We start from the raw sequence: 21,671 nt of genomic DNA, 5'->3' as shown, positions 1-21,671 counted from the left end.
ATTCAGTAAGTAATAATGCTAAATAACTGATATAATGATATCAAGCATTTATGTAGAGCTTTAAGGTTTGCAAAAACACTTTACAAATATCTCATTTCATCCTCACAGCCACTTTGGGAGGCAGGTGCTAGTCTTATTCCCATATTACAAATGAGGAAACTGAGGCAGACAGAGGTGAAGTGACTTGCCCAAGGTCATACACCTAGAAAGTATCTGAGGCTGAATTTTAACTCAGGTCTTCCTGATTTGAGGTCTAGTGCTCCAACCATTGTGCCATCATGCTTTAAAGTCCCCAAAGCGCTTTACATATAGTGTCTCATTTGACCCCTCATGACAATCCTGGGAGGTAAGTACTGGAGGCATTATGAGCCCCATTTTACAGATGAAGACACTGATACCCAAAGAGATGAATTAATGTACCCATTTTCACACAGTAAGTGAGTTAAAGACAGGATTTTCTCCCAGAACTCTCGTTTTTAAATTCAAGAGTCTGAAGAGTCATTGATATTCAACCATTGTTTGAGGGGAAAAAAGTCAATGCCAATTTACCGTGTGGCATGGATGCTGAAAAGTGAGAGGGTAGAGTGGCAAAGATACCAATGAAGAGAGATCAACCTCTTGGTCCACATTGTCTGGTTCATATTTGCTTCTTCCTTTGAACTTTCTCACATTCAACCCCAATCATTTCCCAATGGGATTTCTCAATGTTTGCTAAGAATCATTTCTTCAATAACTTCTTATCAATTCCCCCGATCTTTTGCCCATCAGCATGGGGACATCCCCAACCTACTTGCAAATTCACACAACAAGAATGAAGCACACCAAAGGAACTGTATTCCTGGCCCCACTTGAAACAGACTCTACTCATTGTAAGAACATCTTCCTACCCATGTGGATGTCACCTGGTCCTTCCCAGGGCCTCACAGTGTGATTTATCCTTGTGTCCTTTGTCTGGCTCATCAGTAAAAGTTAAGTAGGCATATTCAGACTTGCATCAAAAAAGGCAAGTTTTCTGGCCAGCCCTTGGAAGTCCTGTCCTCTTTCAATCAATCAATAAGTATTTATTAAGCACCTACTACATGCCAAGCATCCTTCTAGGTGAGGGGGATATAAGTACAAAGAATGAAACAATTCTCCACCAGTTGTGAATGGGAAAACAATTTTGCTGTGGCTCTGATCACAATATTAACAAATGCATGATCATACCATCTTGATTTACTTACGTTAACGCATTGTCTAGCACCAGAGCTTATAGTCTGTTAATAGTCTTTTCTTTCTCTGCCAACTAGCCCATCTTTTGTGAAGGGATCTATATTTGCATGAGCTTTTTGTACTATCTGGGCATGAATGGGATGGGTTGTGGGGGTGGCTGAGATGGCATTTCATTTGTTCAATTTGTGAAAGTGTTTACTCCTGGCATGTCACCCTTATGCATGCATCTCACTTCCACTTGTTTGAGAAGGTCAAATATGTTTCAAACCCTGGTGCATTTTGTCATGTCTCCATGTCCCGATGCCTCCATAAATCCAGTCTCTCCATCTTGTCGAATATCAGTCCTGGGTTTAAGGTTCCCCCATGAAGTTGAGGACAGAAAGATGGAAGGTAAGCTAGGAAAAATGGACACGTTCTTAGGACTGTATAGCTTACAGATATTCTCTCATGGCAAAGGTTCAGTTTGTGTTGGCCCAAGCTATTTGGAAATGCAGCTATTCATTCATTCCTAAGGGAATATGACCCTAATGAATATCTCCAGTGGAACCATCCATTAACATTTGTCTCATTTTAGTCAGTGGTATTGATCTAGAATTTCTAGTTCCCCTCCTGAAAGAGAGAAAAATCTTTTGGTAAAGTCAATCTACCAAAATTTCATTCTGCCTCTCAAAATAGGTGGTATAGATGTATATGTGTATACATGTATGTATACATGGGACAGTGTGGTGTTGTGTGCTAAGTGCTGAGCTTAAAGCAAGAAGACCTATGTTCAACTTGCAGCCTCTGCTGCTTACTGTGTGACCTTGGACATGACACTGTACTTCCAGCTGCCTATGGTGTGTCTACTAAGTAATAGATGGATTATGATGTATGTGGATGGAGGAAATTCCCACACTGGGAGTTCCCACAACGACAAAATCACAAATCATATGTCATGTATGTGCATCCTACTGTTTATCCGTCCATCCATCTATCTATCGATCGATGTATCAATCTACCTATCCATCCAACTATTTAGCTAATCTGTCTAGCAAACCTGTGATTTCACTGGTTTAAGGAATTCCTTGTTAAGAAATTCCTGATCAACGGAGATTGGTACCTCATTTGCAACTTACAGCCTGGGAAAGTTTTCTGAGGCAACTATGTGTAAGTAAGTTTTGGAGGTCTGGATCCATTATTTCATCCATGCAGGGAATTCTTTCCAGCAATGCAGATCAGCAATTTGTAACTCATGGTCTTAGAGAGTTGTCTGAGGCACCAAGAGGTTAATTAACTTACCTGGAGTCACACAGATAATATGTGTCAGAGACAGGACTTGAACATAGGTATTGCTATTCTGAGGCTAGATCTCTATCCACTACTCCCCTCTGTATCTCATATACTTTTTCTGTAAAAAGTTGAACATTATTTAGTTCTATGTGTGTGTGTGTGTGCATTTACATTTGTTTAGCTATATTTATGACACAAATAATAATAACTAACATTTATATTAAGATTTTTAAAGCACTTTATAAACATAATCTCATTTGAAATATAGATATAATTTATTAACTGAAACTTAATTGGAAACTAACAGAAGTTAGTCTGGACTGATTGCAACTGAACCTTTCCCATGGATGATTAGAGATAGCTGTCCAGTTCATTATACGTTTCATGTGGTCGTGTGTGGCAACATTTTCTGAGTGTTCTGTCGATGGGTGTGTGTAGTTAGATATCCCTCTCCCTTCTAACACACAACTCAGTGAATTGTTCCCAAAGCCTTATCCTCATGAATGTACCAATGTTTGCAAGTCAGTGTTAAAAGCCCCTTGGGGGGCATGTCCCCTCCCACTGGTGATGATGACTGCAGCACTGCCGCTCCTCCACAAACCCCACTCGTGGTCTTTGTTTGCTGACCTGTAAGCTGGATGTTAATGCTCACTATTTTCAGGTCATACTGGCAACCAATGGAAAGTCGGCAGAATGCCATGGTGAGGAAGAACCCTGGAAGAGGGATCACTAAAGCGCAGAAACAGACTCCAAGATCCACCTTGAATAAACTCTCCGAAGTTATCCAATGGTAAAAGATGATATAAAGATTAAGCAAAAACATCCCTTAAAAAAGATATATAAATATGCTTACTTAATTTGTTAACTGAGCCTAGGAGGAGGTGTCATAAAGCCACCTTTGTAAGCACAGGGCAGTGTCTTTGCCAAATAACTGGCCGTAATCATTTAACTCTCTCCGTTGTATTACTGTTTGGATGGAGGCAGCTGGAGGAATCTGTTTGAGTTAGAGATGCCCTTTCACTGGTGTCCCCTGCACTCAAGCTGTAGAAAGAATGGGAATGTTCTTTCTACAGAGAATGTGAAAATATGGTGAAGCCAGTGCGGGGAACTGCAGGGACTCAGGGCACAAAGAAATTGGGATGTGCTACCAACTTAAAATATTTTCCTTGTTTCCTCTTGGGATGCACAAGAGATACCACCAGCAAGCTTCGTCTAGTTGAAAATCCTCTTCCAACTTTTACACGTGTTTGACTCAAAGCAAGCACCTGCTGCTGTGAATGCTGACCACTTATCTTCTGGGTGCCCTTTAAATTAAGTATCTCCAAAATCATTTAAAAAAAAAGACTTAGAGTAAACTAGATTCAATAAGGTTGATTCTAAACATTTTAAGCTTCTGCGCCCTGTGTCCCTCTATCAATAAAGTTTCTTAGATCCAGATCTCATGAGTTCATCCATTTCCTGGATGGAATTTCCCACCACCTATGCAGAATGGCAACTCATCTGTAACTTATAGTCCTATAGAGTTGCTTGGGGCATAGAGAGATTAAACAATTTGTCCCCTGTCACACAGCCAGTAAGTGCCAGAGGCAAGACTTTAACCCAGGTCTTCCTGACTCCAAAACTGGACCTCTAAGCCCTACACCATGCTGACTCATGCTCATAAATAATTACAGAAATTTTAAAAAAACATATATTTCATAGTTGCAACTCTCTAATAGTATAAGATGCAGAAAAAGTACCAATCTGCATTGGTAAGAGATATTTCCTAGATGGGATCTCTCTATGCTCATGAAGTCACAGATCTGGACCTTCTCCCCCTTTCCCCCAAAGAACCCCCAGAATAGTCACTTAAACAATACAGCATACTGTGCCATTCTAATTATGTTTTTTTCCAATTGAATAACTTCAACATTGATTAAGAAATAATGTTTGCCCAGTGCTGCTGCATATATTTATCAAGTTAAAGACACAGTCGATGTAAATATTAACTAGCTTCAAGAATGAGATGATTTGTGGAAATCTGTTTTGCCTCCAATTGTGATAATGAAATTTGTTGTAGCTGTTTGGCCTATGTTTACAGTGGGCTTCACTCTCCCCATCATATACAGGTAACAGTGTTTAATTCAACAAGCATTTATTAGGTACTTCTCTTGCGCTAGGTTATTAGGAATACGTAGACAAAAATGAAATAGTCTCTGACCTTAAGAATTTACATTCTCCTGAATTGGTTATAATTTGAGTTTCTACTGAAGTGGAATTATTCTTTGGGTTCCTAACAATGGGGATATGGCCCCTATTTTTTCCACAACAGCCCAAGAAATCCAGGATATACAACTATACACCCTGATCAAATCCCCTTGCAGGGGTAGCCTTTGTAACCATGTAGTATTTATATAAGATGAAAAAGGATGATATGCTTACACTGAATGCCTAAAAATTCACACAGGACACTTAATTTAAAGAAAAGTCCATCCTCCTTATCAAGTCTATTACCTTATATCAGCCCATACCAATGATTTCTGCTCCCATATTTCTCTTGAATCAGGGGACCAAAAAAGATTAGTATGTAAAGTATTCTATAGAGGAAAAAAAAACAATTTGTATTCCTTGTAGTTTCATCCTTTTAGCCTTAAACCTTGAAGGTGACAATGAAGGATATCTCCTCACTATTTCTATGCAGGCAGCCATTTTGATGCTATGGAGGTTTGAAGGAAGTACATGTATAATTAACATTATTCTAGAGTAGAGCCCAGAATGGTGTATTTGACTAGCATGTTTCCAAATACCCTCCTTAGTTAATACCTTTTAAGTGTACAGTATTGCCCCTAAATTTCTAGAGTTGGGGTTTGCTGAGGACCTGAGAGTAAATCACCAAAGAACTTGGCCCATTAAGCTTCTAGGAATATCTATAACTCTTGACCTTCACAGAGGAGTTATCTGAAAGGAAGCAAAAAATGTGATTCCAAGGATGGGGATCTTCAGAGAACAAGTAGGACAATGATAGAAGCCAATGTTCTATTCTGATGGGCTGTTTTGTGAGCATCTTGGCTACCCATCTCTTCCCTCTCTGCTCCCTGTGGCTCTTCTCTTCCAAAGTAAATACTTCATTCCCTTCAAAGGAATACTGGAATCTGGTTGTGTTTGTCTCTTCGAGCAGAGTCACTGTCAGCTAAGGAGCAGTATTGAACACTACTTTTTCTTTCATAGAAAATGGCTCCATAGTTCATTTTCCTTGGACTGGCAGGGACTTAGTGGGCCAAGGGATTGCTGAGAGAGAACAGATTGAGCATTTTCTGTCTTAGGAGTCAAGAAAAGGGAGACAGCTAAGACTATTCATACAGGAGAGTTAACACCAATCAGACAGATCTCCCAGGAGTTCTTGGTTGTGTTGTGAAGAATCTAGGAAATACTCTAGGGGGGAGGGTTATTAAGGCTCAGCTTCTTATTTGTAAACTATGCTAGGATGCTCATTGGCATAGGAGTAGGGGTGTAAGTCTAAAGCTTCAAGATGCTACCTGAGGAGTCTGCTTCCTAGCATTTTTCTTGCAAATTTTCTTCCTTCACATCCTATGGCTTCCTATCTTCTTTACACAGTCTGGGTTTCCTGTAGGTCCCCTTCTTTCTTCATCATGCTTAACCCAGCCCAGCATAATGTGCCATGAGAAGAAGAAACAAATTCAGAATTTGTGCCCAGCATATGGTTTTTCCATGTAGGATGTTTATAATTTTGCTGTTGAGATTTATATATACAAAGTCATTGCCGAAATCTGTGGCATTTGAAAGCACATTAATGTTATATTTAATTTTTAAAAACCCTCTAAGTTCTAGGTCTAGAGCTGGAAGGGACCTCATAGTCCATCTAGTCCTATCTTCATTTAACAGAAGATGAAACTGAGGTTAAGTGACTAGTAAGCAGCAGAGAAAGGATTTGAGCTCATCTTACCCCAGATACAGCATTGTACAATGCTTTAGACTCAAAGTTCTCCTCCATGGAACAGGGAACCTAGATAACTAAGTCAGTTCCGTGACAGCTGTATGTTGTTACCAACTTATTCTTTAGCTGGCAAATTTCTTCTTAGCCATCTGTGAATTAGGCCAGAGAGGCAGAAGATAGGGAGGGTGAGAAACAAACTCGCTTAAATGCCTCTTCTCACTTTTTTTTCCCATTCTGAAGTGCAGTTTGAACCTAAATGCAGCTACTTTTTTTGAAGATGTGAAATTTAGTACAATCTATGAGAAGGAAGAGATAGGTCCATTTTGTGGGAAGATTACCATTCTTTCAACTGTGATTGAGGTAGTTATTTGTTCCAAGCCACCAAGTCCATGTCTACACCTGTGAAGGAAAGCAGAAAAGTGGAGCAATTATCCAGATCATTCAAATGAAGCAAGTGTGGTCTCAGATGTTTCAGAACTGAACTGTGTGGACAGTGGTTTCAATTCTACATTTTCTCATAGATGCATAGACATAGTCTGAAGCCTTAGTTGTCTGAAGGAGCAATTTTTAAACCTCCAAAACAATCCATTACTTCAGTCTCAACTAGTCAGATCAAGCTGGATTTTCCCAAGACCTACTAAAGTGATAGTGATATTAGTAGTATTATTGGTAGTATTGGTGTAGTATAGTATTGTACAATTATGAATTTGGGTGTGAGTATGAATATTAGTGTTAGTATTGCCAGCACAAGAGTGCCCATATACCATGAGAACATTTAGGTCTCACATTTTCTAGCCTGAATAGGAGCCAGGAGTTCAAGAAGGCTTACAGAAGATACTGTCCTTAAAGAATGACCCAGTTAGATAGATTCCTAGCCCAGATTCTAGACATATTGCAGAAATTGAGGGGAGTGGACTAGATGACCCCTAATATTTCTTCCAGCCACAAATCTATTATCCCACTATCCTTCAAATTCCAAATAAAGGCTGGAAAGGGCTTGAATTGAGTTGAGTTGTTGTATAAATGAAATGGACTTCAAAGACCATAGGTATGCCCGGTTCATTCTTTGACAGCATTGGAGATTCATTAGAAGAATACTAAAGATAAGTCTCATGAAGAGCTATTTATGAATGTGCTGTCTTTGTTCTTAAGCTGCTGTATTCATGAAGAAAACACTATTTTCATCAATTTTTTAAAATAATATGCTTCACATTGCTAGTGTTTTGACACTAGATCCTTCTAGCTCTCTTCTCGTCCTCCATCCACTGGCTCAGGCTCCTCATTGTCCAGTATTTTCTTTCGAATCATAGCAATAAGCCCAAACAGATTCATCAGTGCTCCGAAAGGTTCCTTCTCAGAACTGTAACTAAGGAGGGATGATTGGGCCTTTGCCCCAGGGGCCTAAGCTCCAGAGGGCATCAGAAGCACTTTTTGTAATGAAAGTGTTACTACCTTGAGTAGCTTAGATTAGGTGATTAGAAATGATTGAACTTAATACCACATGAACAAAAAAAAATCAGTTAAAGTTGAAAAGTTACCAGATAGTATATGAGGAACTTCTCCTTGATCAGAACCTGCCCTGCCTTGCCACCTCCCCCACCCCATACAAGATCCCAGAGTCTCTATCTCCCCCCAACTAAAAAGCCAATGTGAGACTGTATTGTTGTTTTTTCCTCTTTCTCTATGGCCAACACCTGGTGATTACGTCTCTGTTAACTTACTATAATTTAAAGAATAGAAAAATAAGCTGTTTTAGCTTTGGTCTGATTTAAAACTAAAAGGAGTACCTGGAAGTCACACCCCCCGGGCCTCCCCTCCAGTTTGGTCCTCATGAATCTCTGTGGCACTGGTTTGCTTCTCATTTGGCCAAACTCACTTTGAACCAATAAGGAAAGTTGAGGTTAGAATTTTGGTTAGTAAGACAGTATTCCTTGTACTATTGACTAGTCTAAGAGCCAGGATGGTTGAAATAGAAACATAAAAACATGGAGCTTGAAGGGAATTCCAGGGAAGGTATTTGTAGGTAGAGTACTCAGGGAAGACTGACTTAATTATCTTTGTAATCTCTAGCTTATAGAACCCTGAAAAAAGAATAAGACATGCAATACTGGAACCAAGCAAACAAGATTTTGGGTGTGTGTGTATGTGTGTGTGTGTGTGTGCGTGTGTGTGTGTGTGTGTGTGTGTGTGTGTGTGTGTGTTCATTTGAGAAGCACTCTGACATAATGGATAGTGAGTGATGACCCTGAGACCTGCGTTTAAGTCCCACTTCTGACACCTATTGACTATGTAACTGTTGGCCGAATGACTTAACCTTTCTATGTCAACTCTTTAAGACTATGAATAGCTGAGAGGAAGCCAACCTGCAATGGTGGAGGGAGTTTCCTGAACCTGGAGTACTCTATATTCATGAAATCACAAGTCCAGTTTATTCTTGTTTATACTTGGTTGGTTTTATATTGCATCAACTTAAAAAAAAATCCTACATTTCCCATTTGCTTCCTTTGGAAAAGTCACCTCCTGCTTGAAACCCCTTTTCCCCATTCCATAATATCCTGCTTCCATTTACACACAGATCAACATTGTTTCTTGAGATATAATTTGTCCACTGGCCATTTGAACTAGTACAGCTGTTGACATAAAAACATATCATGAGGCAGAAACTTGATAGCATTTTATTTATATCATAACACAAATATTTAAGCATAACAATCCCTTTTTTCCTTACTTCCCACTGTCACAGATGCTTTTCTTAATAGTTCAAGTCAGAAGGCCTACAAGATGACTAAATATAGCAGGATTTACATCTGAAAGGTTCTATTTCCCCTCATATTAGGTTTTTTTTTTAATATTGTGTGTGTGTGTGTGTGTGTGTGTGTATGACTGGTAGTCTGGTGAAGCCCTTGGACCCTTTCTCAGAGTAACATTTTTAGATGCAAAAAATACATAGGATTACAGATAAAGCCAATTATATTGAAACGGTGATCAAAATACTTTTAAAAAATTCACAAACCCAAGGTTTAGCATCTTTGCTCTAAACATTCAAATTTAAGAAAAATCTTTTCCCTAGAAGTCACAGGACTTAGAATTGGAAGAGACCTTGGGAGTCACTGAATCCAATCCTGTTACTTTACAGTTGGGATGACTAAAACCTAAAGAATGGGGGAGTGACTTTGACAAGGTTATATAATTAGTAAGTGGCAAAGCCAGGTTTCAAAGAGGTTCTCTGAGAATCTATCTCTCTTGCCATCTCTACTACACTCAATCTTATGTTTCACTAATTTTGCATTTCATAGCTTGATTGGGAGGGAAAATGTTATCCAATAGCCTTAGATTTGGGCACACAAACTCTTATCTTCTTTCACCGAAGTCCTTCATTCCCAGAAGGCAATGTGGCATAGGAGAAAGAGGGTAGAGTTTGGTGTCAGGAATACTTGGGTTCAAATCCCACTCCTAACACTTACAAGCCATGTGACTCTGGGCAAGTAATTTCACTTCTCTGTATTTGTTTCCTCATCTGTAAAAGAAGGGAAGTTGGTCTAGACATCCTCTCTAAACATCTGACCCTATCAGTTATGGTTCAGAGAATGTGCCACTGTCATGGCAAAGGGTTTGAAGGCATCTTCCGCCTCTTGTGGGCTCTTACATCACTCCTGTTGTAGCAACACAATCCACTTCGAATGCCCCAAACAAACCATTTTCTCAAAACAGTGCTAATTGCCGATAGGGTTTGGGAATACAGGAGCCTTTTTTTTAAATACAAATTTATTTATTTTTAGTTTTCAATATTCACTTCCACAAATTTTTGAGTTCCAAATTTTCACCCCATCTCACCCCTCCCCCCATCCCAAGATGACATGCATTCTGAATATCCCTTCCCCTAGTCTGTCCTCTCTTCTATCTCTCCCCCCTTCTCTTATCCTCTTCCCCTTCTATTTTCCTGTAGGGCAGGGTAGACTTCTATACCCCATCTCTACAGGAGCCTTTTTGCGAGAGTGCTTGAAAACCCTTATGAAACTATGAGCAAGGCTTACACAATGAGACAGGTTGTTTGTGAGCACCTCTCTCTCTCTCTCTCTCTCCCTCTCTCTCTCTCTCTCTCTCTCTCTCTCTCTCTCTCTCTCTCTCTCTCTCTCTCTCTCTCTCTCTCTCTCTCTCTCTCTCTCTCTCTCTCTTTCTCTCTCTGTCTCCTTTGAGTGTTTTTGCTGATTCACAGATAAACACATCCCAGTCTATGTAAAGCAGATCTCAGTACTTGGAAGCCCAGGGCTCTACCCTTTTGTCTAGGGAGGTGTCTGGTGAGCAGCTGATTAAGCCCATTAACACCTTTGTATTATTCTGTCTTATTTCATCTGGAGAATCAGCATGAAAAGGATGACTTAGAAAAATTGGAGTTTCATGGAATATACTGTAGGTGTCCCAAATACATGAGCCTTTTTTTTTCTCCATAGGAATAGATCTAGGGACTATTTCATAAAGTGGCATTATTTTCTAAGGTATAAATGCCTTTGGGCATGGGTGATTTAAAACCTAGCATAGAGAAAGAAACTAGGACTTTGTCCCAGGGTGTCCTATGCCCTCTGAAGCATCTACAATGTGATACTTTATTTTAATCACCATCATCAGGCTTCCTCAAAACACTGATGTATATAAGAAATGTAAAATATTTGGAAATTTATCCAAGAGCCTCCTTGGTTCTTGAAGATGACTAAGTCATTATGCAATTAGACAAGTACCTAGGAATTCCAGCATGTGGCACAAAGTCAGTTTGTATTGGTGGGGAAAGACAGAGACTCTATGCCCACTGCTGAGGAAGTTCGTGTACCTTGATTGCTTCTGGTCCCGTATTGTGAGGGTCCCTAGGCTTAGCCATGAGATGCATTCAGTCTGCTTTGGTGAGGTCTAGTCCCATACTGGCATGGCAATGAGGAAAGGTTGGTTTAGAGAAAGAAGAGTGTGAATGATTGAGTCAGGTGAGGGAGCATGGGGGGTAATCATACTAGATAGAAACCCAGAGGAATGCTATGAAGAAGCAGCATTACCCCACCCCCACCACCAAGTCTTTGTTGCCCTATGCTAGGTACAGTTCTGATATAGATTATAACATGGGGAAATACAGGATACAAAATGCTTTTCTCTTTTTCCTGAATTTTCTTCATTAGGAGATTTTGTATGTGATTTAATCTACAGTTGAAGTCATTAAAACTCACATATAATTAAATTTCTTGAAAACAAGATGATAAAGAGCATTTCTCAACCCATCAAGATGGAAAGGGTCTTCCCCAAAGTGGCAACACCACATTTACTCTAAATAATATTGGTCAATCTTTTCTATATCTCCCTTTTCCTCTTTTTGTCCCTCTTTCTTACACTCATCGCTTCCTCTTCCAGTATCCAGTTTGCCTATTCTTAAATCTTCCATTTTCTTGGGTAGCTTCTTTGCGTTAGAAGTAAAATCAGCTACTGAAAAAAAAAAACAACAAGGATGCTGCTGGTGCAGGTGAGTCCATCCGGGCAGCTACAAGCCAGGTTAACCATAGTACACACCAAGGCTAGCTTCCACAAACACGCCTACTGGTTCAGGAAGGACTTTTTCTGCCCCCAAAGGGATGCCAGAACCTAACAACTGTTGCTATGATTCATCTCCCTGATGGAAGATGGTGACGATGCAGTCACGATCCAGATCCTCTGGGAACTTTGGCTCTTTTGTGTCTCAGCAAGAGCATGTGCCTCGAAAATGTCTGTTGCCTTTGTCAGAGAAGGAATGAACAGTCTAGCTGTTGACACAAAATCATCTTACCTTTGAGAGTCTTACCTTTGTCTTCTTCCCTGAGCCCTGAGCCCTTTTTTTCAAGTATAGAAGTAGAAAAACTGTTCTTTGAATATCTATTATTCAAAAGAAGACATTATTTTTCTTATAAATCTGACAATAGAATCTAGGTTTATTTTGAAATCACTTGAATGCATTCCCCAACCTTCAGCCTCATTGGAAAGTGATGCCATTTTCTCTTGAAAATATGGAACAGGATACATTTTGACTAATAAAGACATGTCTAGATCTTTGTATATACGAGGAGTTCTACTTTTGCGAGTATTTTTATATCATGCTTTTTCTCTTTGTTTTCTATAGTCTGGGGGAGACAATTTGTAGCATGTGTTTAAAATTTGACTTTGCTGTCAGCCCATTCTAATCTGACTTCCCAATAAAGAACATATATTCTCGTGGGTACTAGTTGGCCTACATTCTTCAGTGTTGCAATCCTAAGATCCATTGATTTCATGGTTCAGTGGGAAGAGTTTGAGACTGGGAGTCAGAAGGCCTGAGGTCCCAATCTCAACTCTAGCACTGTGTGACCTTGGGTACTTTAATCTCTTTGAGTCTCATTTTCCTCATCTATAAAATGAGACAGTCAGACTAGCTAACCTCCAAAGTCACTTTTAGGTCTAAATCTGAGAACCTAGGACCCTCCAGTTTCATCCAGCTTCCCATCCTAATACATTCTTTATCTTCTGCTTTATACCCTACTATTCATCATTAGTTATAGAATATATTTATGCTTTTCATATATTATATGCTTAAAGTCAATTTAGCTTTTTAATAGTGATTTTATGAGTTTGTACCTGTTTTTCAGAAACCACAAAAAACTACACTATAGACAGAGTTAAACTATTTAGTATCTGTAATTTACAGATACAGATATTTTCTTAAGCTGATATTTTCTATATGACCATAGATAAAAAAAGGAATCTAACAAACAGAGCACAATTTTCTTATGACATTTTACAGTAATTCAAATAATTCTTAGCATAAAATCACCGGGGTATGAGGGGTAGGGGGTGGGTGGGAGAGAACTTTAGAACAAAGTCCTTGCTAAATTAGCAGCAGATGCTGCTATCTTCAATAGCATGTGAGAAAATACCAATTCAATAGCAGCTGAATTTGTAACTGGACTTGACCTAGTTTTAACAAGTGATGCTGTTCCTTTGGTTCTTACTCTTACCCTTGAGATCCCAGCTAAAGGCCAAGGTCAGATGAGTGAGATTGGTTGCAATAAGAGTTCCATATCAGAGCTCCTCCTTTCTCTCACCCCTATATCCCTTCATTTTTCAATTGTTTAATGTCAAAACAAACAGCAGCCCTTGACTTGGGAGAAGTTTCATATGTAGGGAAATGAAGGGTGGGAGATGCAGAATAGAATCAGGGAGGAGTTTTGTAATTCATTTCTGATAAGCAGATCAATATGTTTTCCACTTCCCGTTATTCTGTGAATCAAGCACATTTGGCCAGGGAAGAAGCATTCACTTTCATAGAGCACAACTGTGAAGAAACATTATGTCATTGGAGGGGATGGGAGGGTAGGTAGGGAAAATCCTTTGGGATGCTTTAGAAGCAACTCAGGACAGAAACTGAGCCCATGTAAATAACCATATTTTCTCCTCCTAAACTAAGCATGGCTTACTCAGAAATAAAAGAGGGGTTAGGGGTGGGGGTGGGGATGATGTCCCAAGTATTCAGTTTCTGACATTGGTTCTAGGTCCAGTGAATTCAGCCTGGGCTTCTCTGAGCAAAATGATCACCTACTGGGTGACCATTGGGATCTATGTACATTTTCCCACTCTCCTCTTTTCTCAGCAAACCTACCTAATGTTCTCTTCTCTGGTGTAGGGCATATTGATTGGCTTTCTGAGTTCTGATAGCAACAGCTGATGTGTTGGGTTTTTTTTTAGCTGATTTTTAATTTTTTTTAGCTGTGCCCACATCTTGCCCCTTTGTTCATGAATGAAGGACAGTGCCTCCTTTTGTGCTTTGTATAGACATAATGTAGGTATGTGTGTAATTTCAGTGAAATGTTGTATAGTTGTATTTTAATTAACTTAATTTAATTTGGGGCTAGGGGAAGGAGAATTTGTGCATTGAAATTGAGTAGAAATGTTGACCTGTAGCTTGAGGCTCTTTTTCTCTTTTCTTACCTAATAGTGAAATATCACCTTCTTTTCTCCCATTTGGTAATGAGATATAATTAAAGAATATTCCAATGGAGACTTTGTGCTGTTAATGTTCAAAATCCTGTACCCAGTCAATTCCTTTGTATATAGGGAACTCTTTACATTGCTGCTCTCTGATCAAAAGTTGCATGTGTGTTTTTTTGGGATGCTGGTGGATGTCGATGTGCAAATGTGAACTTTTCCTTCATCTTAGTGAAAATCATCACCTCATTTATCCAGCACACTGAGAACATTAGTGTGGACCTTTCATGATGATCAATTTATGCAGGTGTGGAAGAATTGCATTTATCAATCTACAATTTTTGTTACCTTGGCATATTGGACCCCTGGGAAAATGAGGTTAAAAGGAAGCTCCAGTGTACATAGCAGAAGAATCAGCCTCATGTCTCCAGGTACTGGAATATGAAACAGTGATTTTAGATGTTCAATTTGAAAATTGGCTATATTTTCATTTTAATAATATTTTCACTCTTTTGGCAGCATATAACTCATTAGCAAGAATAATTTGTTAAACTAGAAAGCGCCCATGCAGCCCACATTCTGCTACTCCCCTGCAAATCAGTTTAGCTTCTCATTCTAACCCTCTTGGTGTCCTGGGGTCTCTGTCATCTCCCGGTATCCTGGGGTCTATCCTCCTTTGGTTCATTTGAGGACATGTATCATATTGCTTGTCCTGGGCACTATAGCTGCCAGCTGTGGCTGTGGTGCCAACCCAACATAGCTTGTAATGACCAAGTCTCCAAGACTTGTAGTCCAGAACTATGTCTGCTTGTTATCTGGTTTCTGAGTGTAGAAAAGAAGCTGTCTCAGAATGGAGGCAAAATCTTCCATAGAGTGCAATTCTCCCAAAAGCACAAATCTGCCTACTTCCCCTTTGGACCCCGGGCTGCACTCTTGAATCTTCTGGGGAGAATACACTGCACAAACCGTCTTTGAAGAAGGCAGCAATAAAAGCACAAATGCAAATGCGAAATGGCACTGTGTCATTGAGAGAGGAAATAAGACGATGCGCAAAACCCAAATATTTGACAGGAGTGTGAACAAAACAGTGCATTTGTTTGGCTGGCATAAATGATTCAGATTATATTTACAAATGCGAAATAGACTGTGAGATAAATGCAATCACTGTATCTATGAGAATGAATCTGGAATACCCATTCAGAGTGAGAAAATGCAGAAGTGTTGCACATAAGTCATACTCTCTTCATACCAATAGAGAGAAATTCAAGAGACTCCCCAGTGAGAGATGAAATTCACCTGAAGTGACTGAGCTTTGGCTCCTAAGTATGGGGTGGAGGGAGGCCACAAGGTGGAGAAGAGGAACAGATGTTTCAGTTCCAAACATCTGCTTATACATATAGCATTCCTGTCTTTTTTTTCCAATTCTTGCTAAAGCCAAGTGGTAAATGCTTGCTGCTGGGGAAAAAAAGCAGCAGTTAGGCGGGTTTCTCCAGGGACCTTTCTTATACATGCAGAATATGAGAGAAGATTGATTTTCCCCTTAGATTCCAAATGCCCGTTGAGGATCAGAAGTGATGTGCTGTACAGATTTCCTAGTATTTAGTATTCAAAGACAAATGAATGCAGACAATAAAACTTCAACTAATCCAGAGGCTGTTTCCTAGGCATTGTAGTAAGGAATGCCTTCTTGTCTAAGGTATCTTTGGGTAGTTGAGGTCTTCTATTTTCACCATTAGTTTTCCAAGATTTCTTACTCTGTGGACTCATTTCTGTAACTTTTCTTGTATAAAACAACTGGACATTCTTTGTATACTGGAAATAATCAGCAGACCCAATATTTCACTAAGTGTTGTATCTTTTATGTATATATCTCATCAATAAATGTGAATTCCTAATTTTGTGATTGTTTTTGTGTGTGCATGTGTGTATTTTAGTCACCATTTGAGTCCTCTGGGACTTTATGCTGTGGCTGTCTCATGCTACCATTATGGGACCATTGGGTGTATCCCAAGAGTGGAATCCTCAGGGCACATCACACTCATACACACAAAGTGGGAAGTCCCCCTTGTCTGCTCTGGAGTAAGAGGGACATTTGCTTTAATCTCACTATTGGTGGAAACCCAAATTCTAAATGTGTGGCTTTCCATCCAGCTTGACCACTGACTATCATTGCCCTGTGTTTTCTGGCACAGACACTGCGCAGAGAATAGGAAACATTGTAGAGGGTATTGTCAAGAGTGCAGACATTGTTGCTTTGTGAGTCAGTCTCCACTGCCCAGTCCTCCAGGGCATTAATGCTTATGACAAGACACGAGACTTTCTCCAGGGACACATGAAATAGAGGAACCAAACACAGACACAGAGGGAAAGTTCCCAGGGAACCTGACTCCTCAGAGCTGCCCTGTTTTGCCCCCGAAAAAAGGAGGGGAGCTCACTTGGATCTCTCGCTTCCCCTCATAAAATACTCAGCTGCAGTCACGGCATAAGAGATGGTCTTACACCTGTTCCAGAAGCCTGACTCTCTTTACATTTTAAGCTGCTTGGAAGTAGCTTTGGAATGGAAAATTGATGTTTTCTTTTGGATTATTGCCACAGGCTTCTGTGTTGCAGATAGCTGACATTTCTAGGGTGCTTGAAGGTTTCTAAAGCTCTTTAAAGACCAACATTTTCTCATGCAAAGCTCACAATCCAGGGATATAGGAAAAACAGGTATTTTTTTTCTCATTTTACAGATGAGGAAACTGAGGCCCATAGAAGTTGTGACCAGTGACACAATGGCTAGAGCATTGGGCTTGGATTTGGGAAGGCCTGAGTTCAAATTCTTATTTAGACACTTACTAGCTGTGTGACCCTGGGCAAGTCACTTTACTTGTTTTCTCATTTGTAAAATGAGATTGGCCTCTAAGGTCTCTTTTAGCTCTAAATCTATGCTCATGATTTGTCTCCAGTTGCACAGCTCATGAACAAATGTCTTCCAAACTGCAAGTTCGGTGGTCCGTCCTTCACTCTATGCTGCCTTTGAGGACTTGGCACCTATCAGTTGCCCTGCCTTCCAGTGTGTGCTAACATTAGCCCCATGCACAAGTCTGTTTCCACTAGTCTAAGCACATATCTCTCATTCTCATATTACATTTCATTGAAATCCTTGAAAAAGCATTGAGACTATTTGCTTCTCAGGAAATGTTCTGTCTTCTACTTTGCTTCTCAATTTCAAACATCACAAATCAAACTTGAGGTGTAGTTTGCAACCCTTTACTGTATACTAAATTTGACCAAAATCTGTCATTCCTTCAAAAGTCACTGTGGAACATAATCACAAAAATGATGAGTGGTTAAGTTGAGGCAGGGACCTTACAGTAGGTCATAACTCTCATCTCTTCACAGGATGGGGAAGGGAATGTATATTATCTAGATCACTGGTATTTCGGGCTGGTTTTGGTTGCCACCCCAATCCATTTTCCTGTGCCTTAGCTTTTGTTCTTAACCTAAACAGCACTTTTCTAAAAGAAAGGGGTTAGGCCTGAGAAACAAGAACAAGTCTAGAAGTGCAGAAATAAAGTGGAGAAATTTATATATGGGATTATATGACCCAAGCTCCAAAGCCTGACTTTGTTACCTGGGCAAGTCATTGAATGCTTTTAGACCTCAGTTTCCCTCATTTGTACATTGAAGGTCTTGGATTAGAAGACCCCTAAGCCCCTTCCCATTAAACTAAGTTATAAGTATGTTATGTTTCATGAAACCAACGTCCTCTAACAGGAAGTGGACCAGACTAGAAATAAAAGGTCATAGGATTGTAGATTCAGAGGTCACCTAGTTGACTTTGCTTATTACAGAGATGAGGAAACTCAGGCCTAGAGAAGGAAGAGACTTCTCTAAAGTTCAAGAGTATGCTGGGGCTGGTTTGAATTGGCTCTCTAAGCTGATTATTAAATTTTCATAGCCAGTATTTACCCCCTTGGAAATCTTTGCTACAAGTCAGGGCTTGATTTGTTTTATTGATTGTCTAGACTCAAGAAAGTGATGGGGAAAATTATTAATCATGCTGATTAAACTTAAAAGAGCATTGTCTATACTTTCTTCCACCTTGGAGAGCTAGTTGTTAAACATTTACCAGCACTCTCCTGCCAAGATCACAGAGGTAGCAGATCCAAGATAAAAACCCAGGTGCTCTGACTCCAGATCTTTTGCCTTTTCACATGTACCATTATGGCCACCCAGACCACCTTTATTGGAGGAATTCCAAGTTTCACCTCTGAATTCTCTACCTTCATTTGCTCAGATTTAAAGGAAGATGGTCATGTGAATGGGTAGAAATAAAGCTGATGTCCCACTCACCTGCTGTCCTCTGAGTAAATACGGTTGGGATCTGGATGGGTCCCTGCCCATGGGGTGGAAGCCTGGTGAGTGGAAAGAGCCTGGATCTGGAGCCAAATGATCCAGGTTTAAATCCTGTCTCTAACACTTCCTACCTCTGTGCCGTCGGTCACTTGAGGTCTGTGGGCTTCAAGGTTTTCTCACTTATAAATAAGAATGGACTAGCTCTCAGTCTATGGTCCTACAATCTACTTCAGCAGGATGGCTGCTGTGAGGCAGGCTATTTGAAAGGGGTAGTCACAAGAGGAAATCAGATAGTCTCCAAGGATCAATGAGGTACCTTCCTCCCCACCTTTCCCCAGAAGAGAGGTAAACCACAAAAAACAACTCTCAGAAATTGAGAGCCTGACAATATGGCACCAAATGTTCTGCGTACCTCTCTTTCCGGGCACAGAGACACAGACAGGAAACCAGGTCTCTTTGTAAGTCAATGAACCACAGCCTGCTGAACTGACAAGCAGCCCTGAGGTAGGAATCATTCACCAGCTCTTGCCCAGTTCAGGAACAGAGCCCTCTTATCTGGTTTGGAGCACTAGACCAGGGGAAATGGTGGAAGACTTTGCAAATAGAAGCTGCCGCAGAAATTTACAAGAATGAAAATATGGTAGACCCAACAAAATGGACTGGCTTTTCATTAAGAACTTGATAAGTGAAGAATCCCATGCTGGACACCAGAGGAAACACACCAGAGATGTAGCTAGCTAGTATTTGTATAGCCCTTTAAGGTTTGCAAAGCACCCTATGTAGACATGCAACTAGAGTAGTGCAACTAGGGCTTTGCCCTGGGTGCCAAAATTTAGACGTCACTGAAAGATCTTACAGTCCTTTAGAATTACTCCCCAATATTTCCTCTTCAATCTAGTGACACTGGCCTCCTAACTGTTTCACAAACAAGATGTTCAACCAGGCATTTTCTCTGACTCTCCCACATGCCTGGAAAACTCTCCATCCCCCATTCCAATTACTGACTTCTCTGTCTTCCCTTAAGCTTAACTAAAATCCCATCTCCTATAGGAAGCTTTCCCCAACTCCTCTTAATTCCAGTGCCTTCCCTCTGTTAATTATTTCCTATGCATCCTGTATATAGTTTGCTTTCTACGAATTTGTCAGTATGTTGTCTCTCTCCATTAGATTGTAAGCTCCTTGACACAGTTCTTTTACCTCTTTTTGTATCCTCCATGCTTAGCACAGCGTCTGGCATATAGTAGGCACTTAATAAATGTTTATCATTAATTGAATTGAAAAATATAAAAACCACTGAGCTTAGCAAGTTGCAAGAATATTTAGTTGAATGAGGAAGCTCTCCACTTCCACCCCTACTGACCAATGCTTGCAGCCCAGATGAGTGCCTTCCCATCTTTGTCACCCTCCCCCCCCATCTACTGAAGCCTTCCTAGCACCATGTCTTGGGACCCACCACCTGAATCAAAGGCACCATTAGGAACATTTGTCCCAGAAGCATTTTTGTGACATGTTCCTCAGATCTAAGACTAGTTATACCCCTGGATAAGATATATTCCCCGCCCTCTAGGAGCTCTTAATCTAATAATTTAGTGCTTTTTCCTCTCAGAGCTCTACCAAAGTTAATGAACTCTCTCTTCCTTTTAAGGTAATCTCTGTAGAATCGCAAGATATCAAAGCTGGAAGGGCTTTCAGCATCAAATAGCCCAACCCCCTGAGCTCAGAGGATGGGGCAGTGTGATACAGTCAGATAATCCAAGGTTTCAATTCCAACTCTGATGACAATTACCTGTGTGACTTTGGACAAGTCACCCAACTCCCTGGGGCTCTTTTTCTTCAAATGTAAAATAAAGGGGTCATGCTTAAGTCATCAAAGGTCATATATATATATATATATATATATATATATACACATACATATATATGTATGTGCATATATATATACACACATATATATGTGTATGTGTGTTTATGTATATATATATGTCTGTGTGTGTGTGTGTGTGTGTGTATATATATATATATATATATATATATATATATATATATATATATATATATATATATATATATATATCTCCTATGAATCCTGGTATCCATAGGGGTGAAGCAACTTGTCCAGTGTTTCATAGTTGGCAAGAAACAAAGTCAGGACTCAAATCCAGGTCTCTCCAGGTCACTGCACTGCCCCCACACCAAATAGGGAAATTTAAACGTGGCTTTAGAAGTGGCTTTCCCCAAGTCATGCTTCAAATCAGGAGGATTGCCTCTCGAAGCCAGAAGTTCTTACTTCTAGTCCACATTGGTCATCAGAGTAATGAAATAGGCCAGAGTAGGCTGTGACTATTCTCAGCCTTCTGACTTTTCACTAGTTTTAGAGCCAGAGTGATTTCTTCACTTAGACAAATCAACCCTGTTTGACCATCCTCCCCTCCTTTATCTTAGGTCAGGTGGGTTAAGCAAGACCTCAAGAATTTTCCCATTCGTCACTGGAGTCAATCAGGTTTTGTTTTTTTGAAAGGTGTTTAGGAAAATCAAGGAGGGAGGAGAGGAGATCTGAAGTTAGGAGGGCAGGTGCACACCTATTCTCTTCCAGAATGCTCTTCTCTTCCCTTTCTGCATGGCTGGCTGTCCCAGAATTCCCCCAGGTCTATCTGTCAAGGCCAAGACATTTTCCAGGCTTGCACAACAGCCTCTGAAGTGAAGGAGGGGCTGTGGAGTTTCTCAAGTGCCTTTATCCCAGTCAAAAGTTCACTTGGAAAAGTCTCTTCACACAAGCTTGCTTTCACTTCCTCATTTGAAGTTCCCTCCTGACTTCGAGGAGGGGGATGTAGAGTTCAATTCAATTCAATTCAGCAAAGTAGGAATGACCTTGGATATGGTGGGCTCTGAGCCAGGGGCTGAGAAAGAAATGAGGTTGGAAAATACCACAGTTCTTGACTACAGGCAG

At 40.2% G+C, this 21,671-nt stretch overlaps 1 protein-coding gene across 1 annotated transcript in view; it reads left to right on the top strand.

The window, feature by feature from the left end:
* SLC1A2 (solute carrier family 1 member 2) overlaps positions 1 to 16,278 on the top strand; it is a 172,318-nt gene extending 156,040 nt beyond the window's left edge. The window contains 1 exon segment of the mRNA XM_020963926.2: positions 3,143 to 16,278. Coding sequence (XP_020819585.1) covers positions 3,143 to 3,214 — 72 coding nt within the window. The 3' untranslated portion in view covers positions 3,215 to 16,278.
* Positions 16,279 to 21,671: the final 5,393 nt, after the last annotated feature.

Source organism: Phascolarctos cinereus, unplaced genomic scaffold (genome assembly GCF_003287225.1).
Source record: "Phascolarctos cinereus isolate Bilbo 61053 unplaced genomic scaffold, phaCin_HiC Scaffold_9;HRSCAF=440, whole genome shotgun sequence".
Classification (NCBI taxonomy): Eukaryota; Metazoa; Chordata; class Mammalia; order Diprotodontia; family Phascolarctidae; genus Phascolarctos; species Phascolarctos cinereus.
This window is presented reverse-complemented; position numbering and strand designations above follow the sequence as displayed.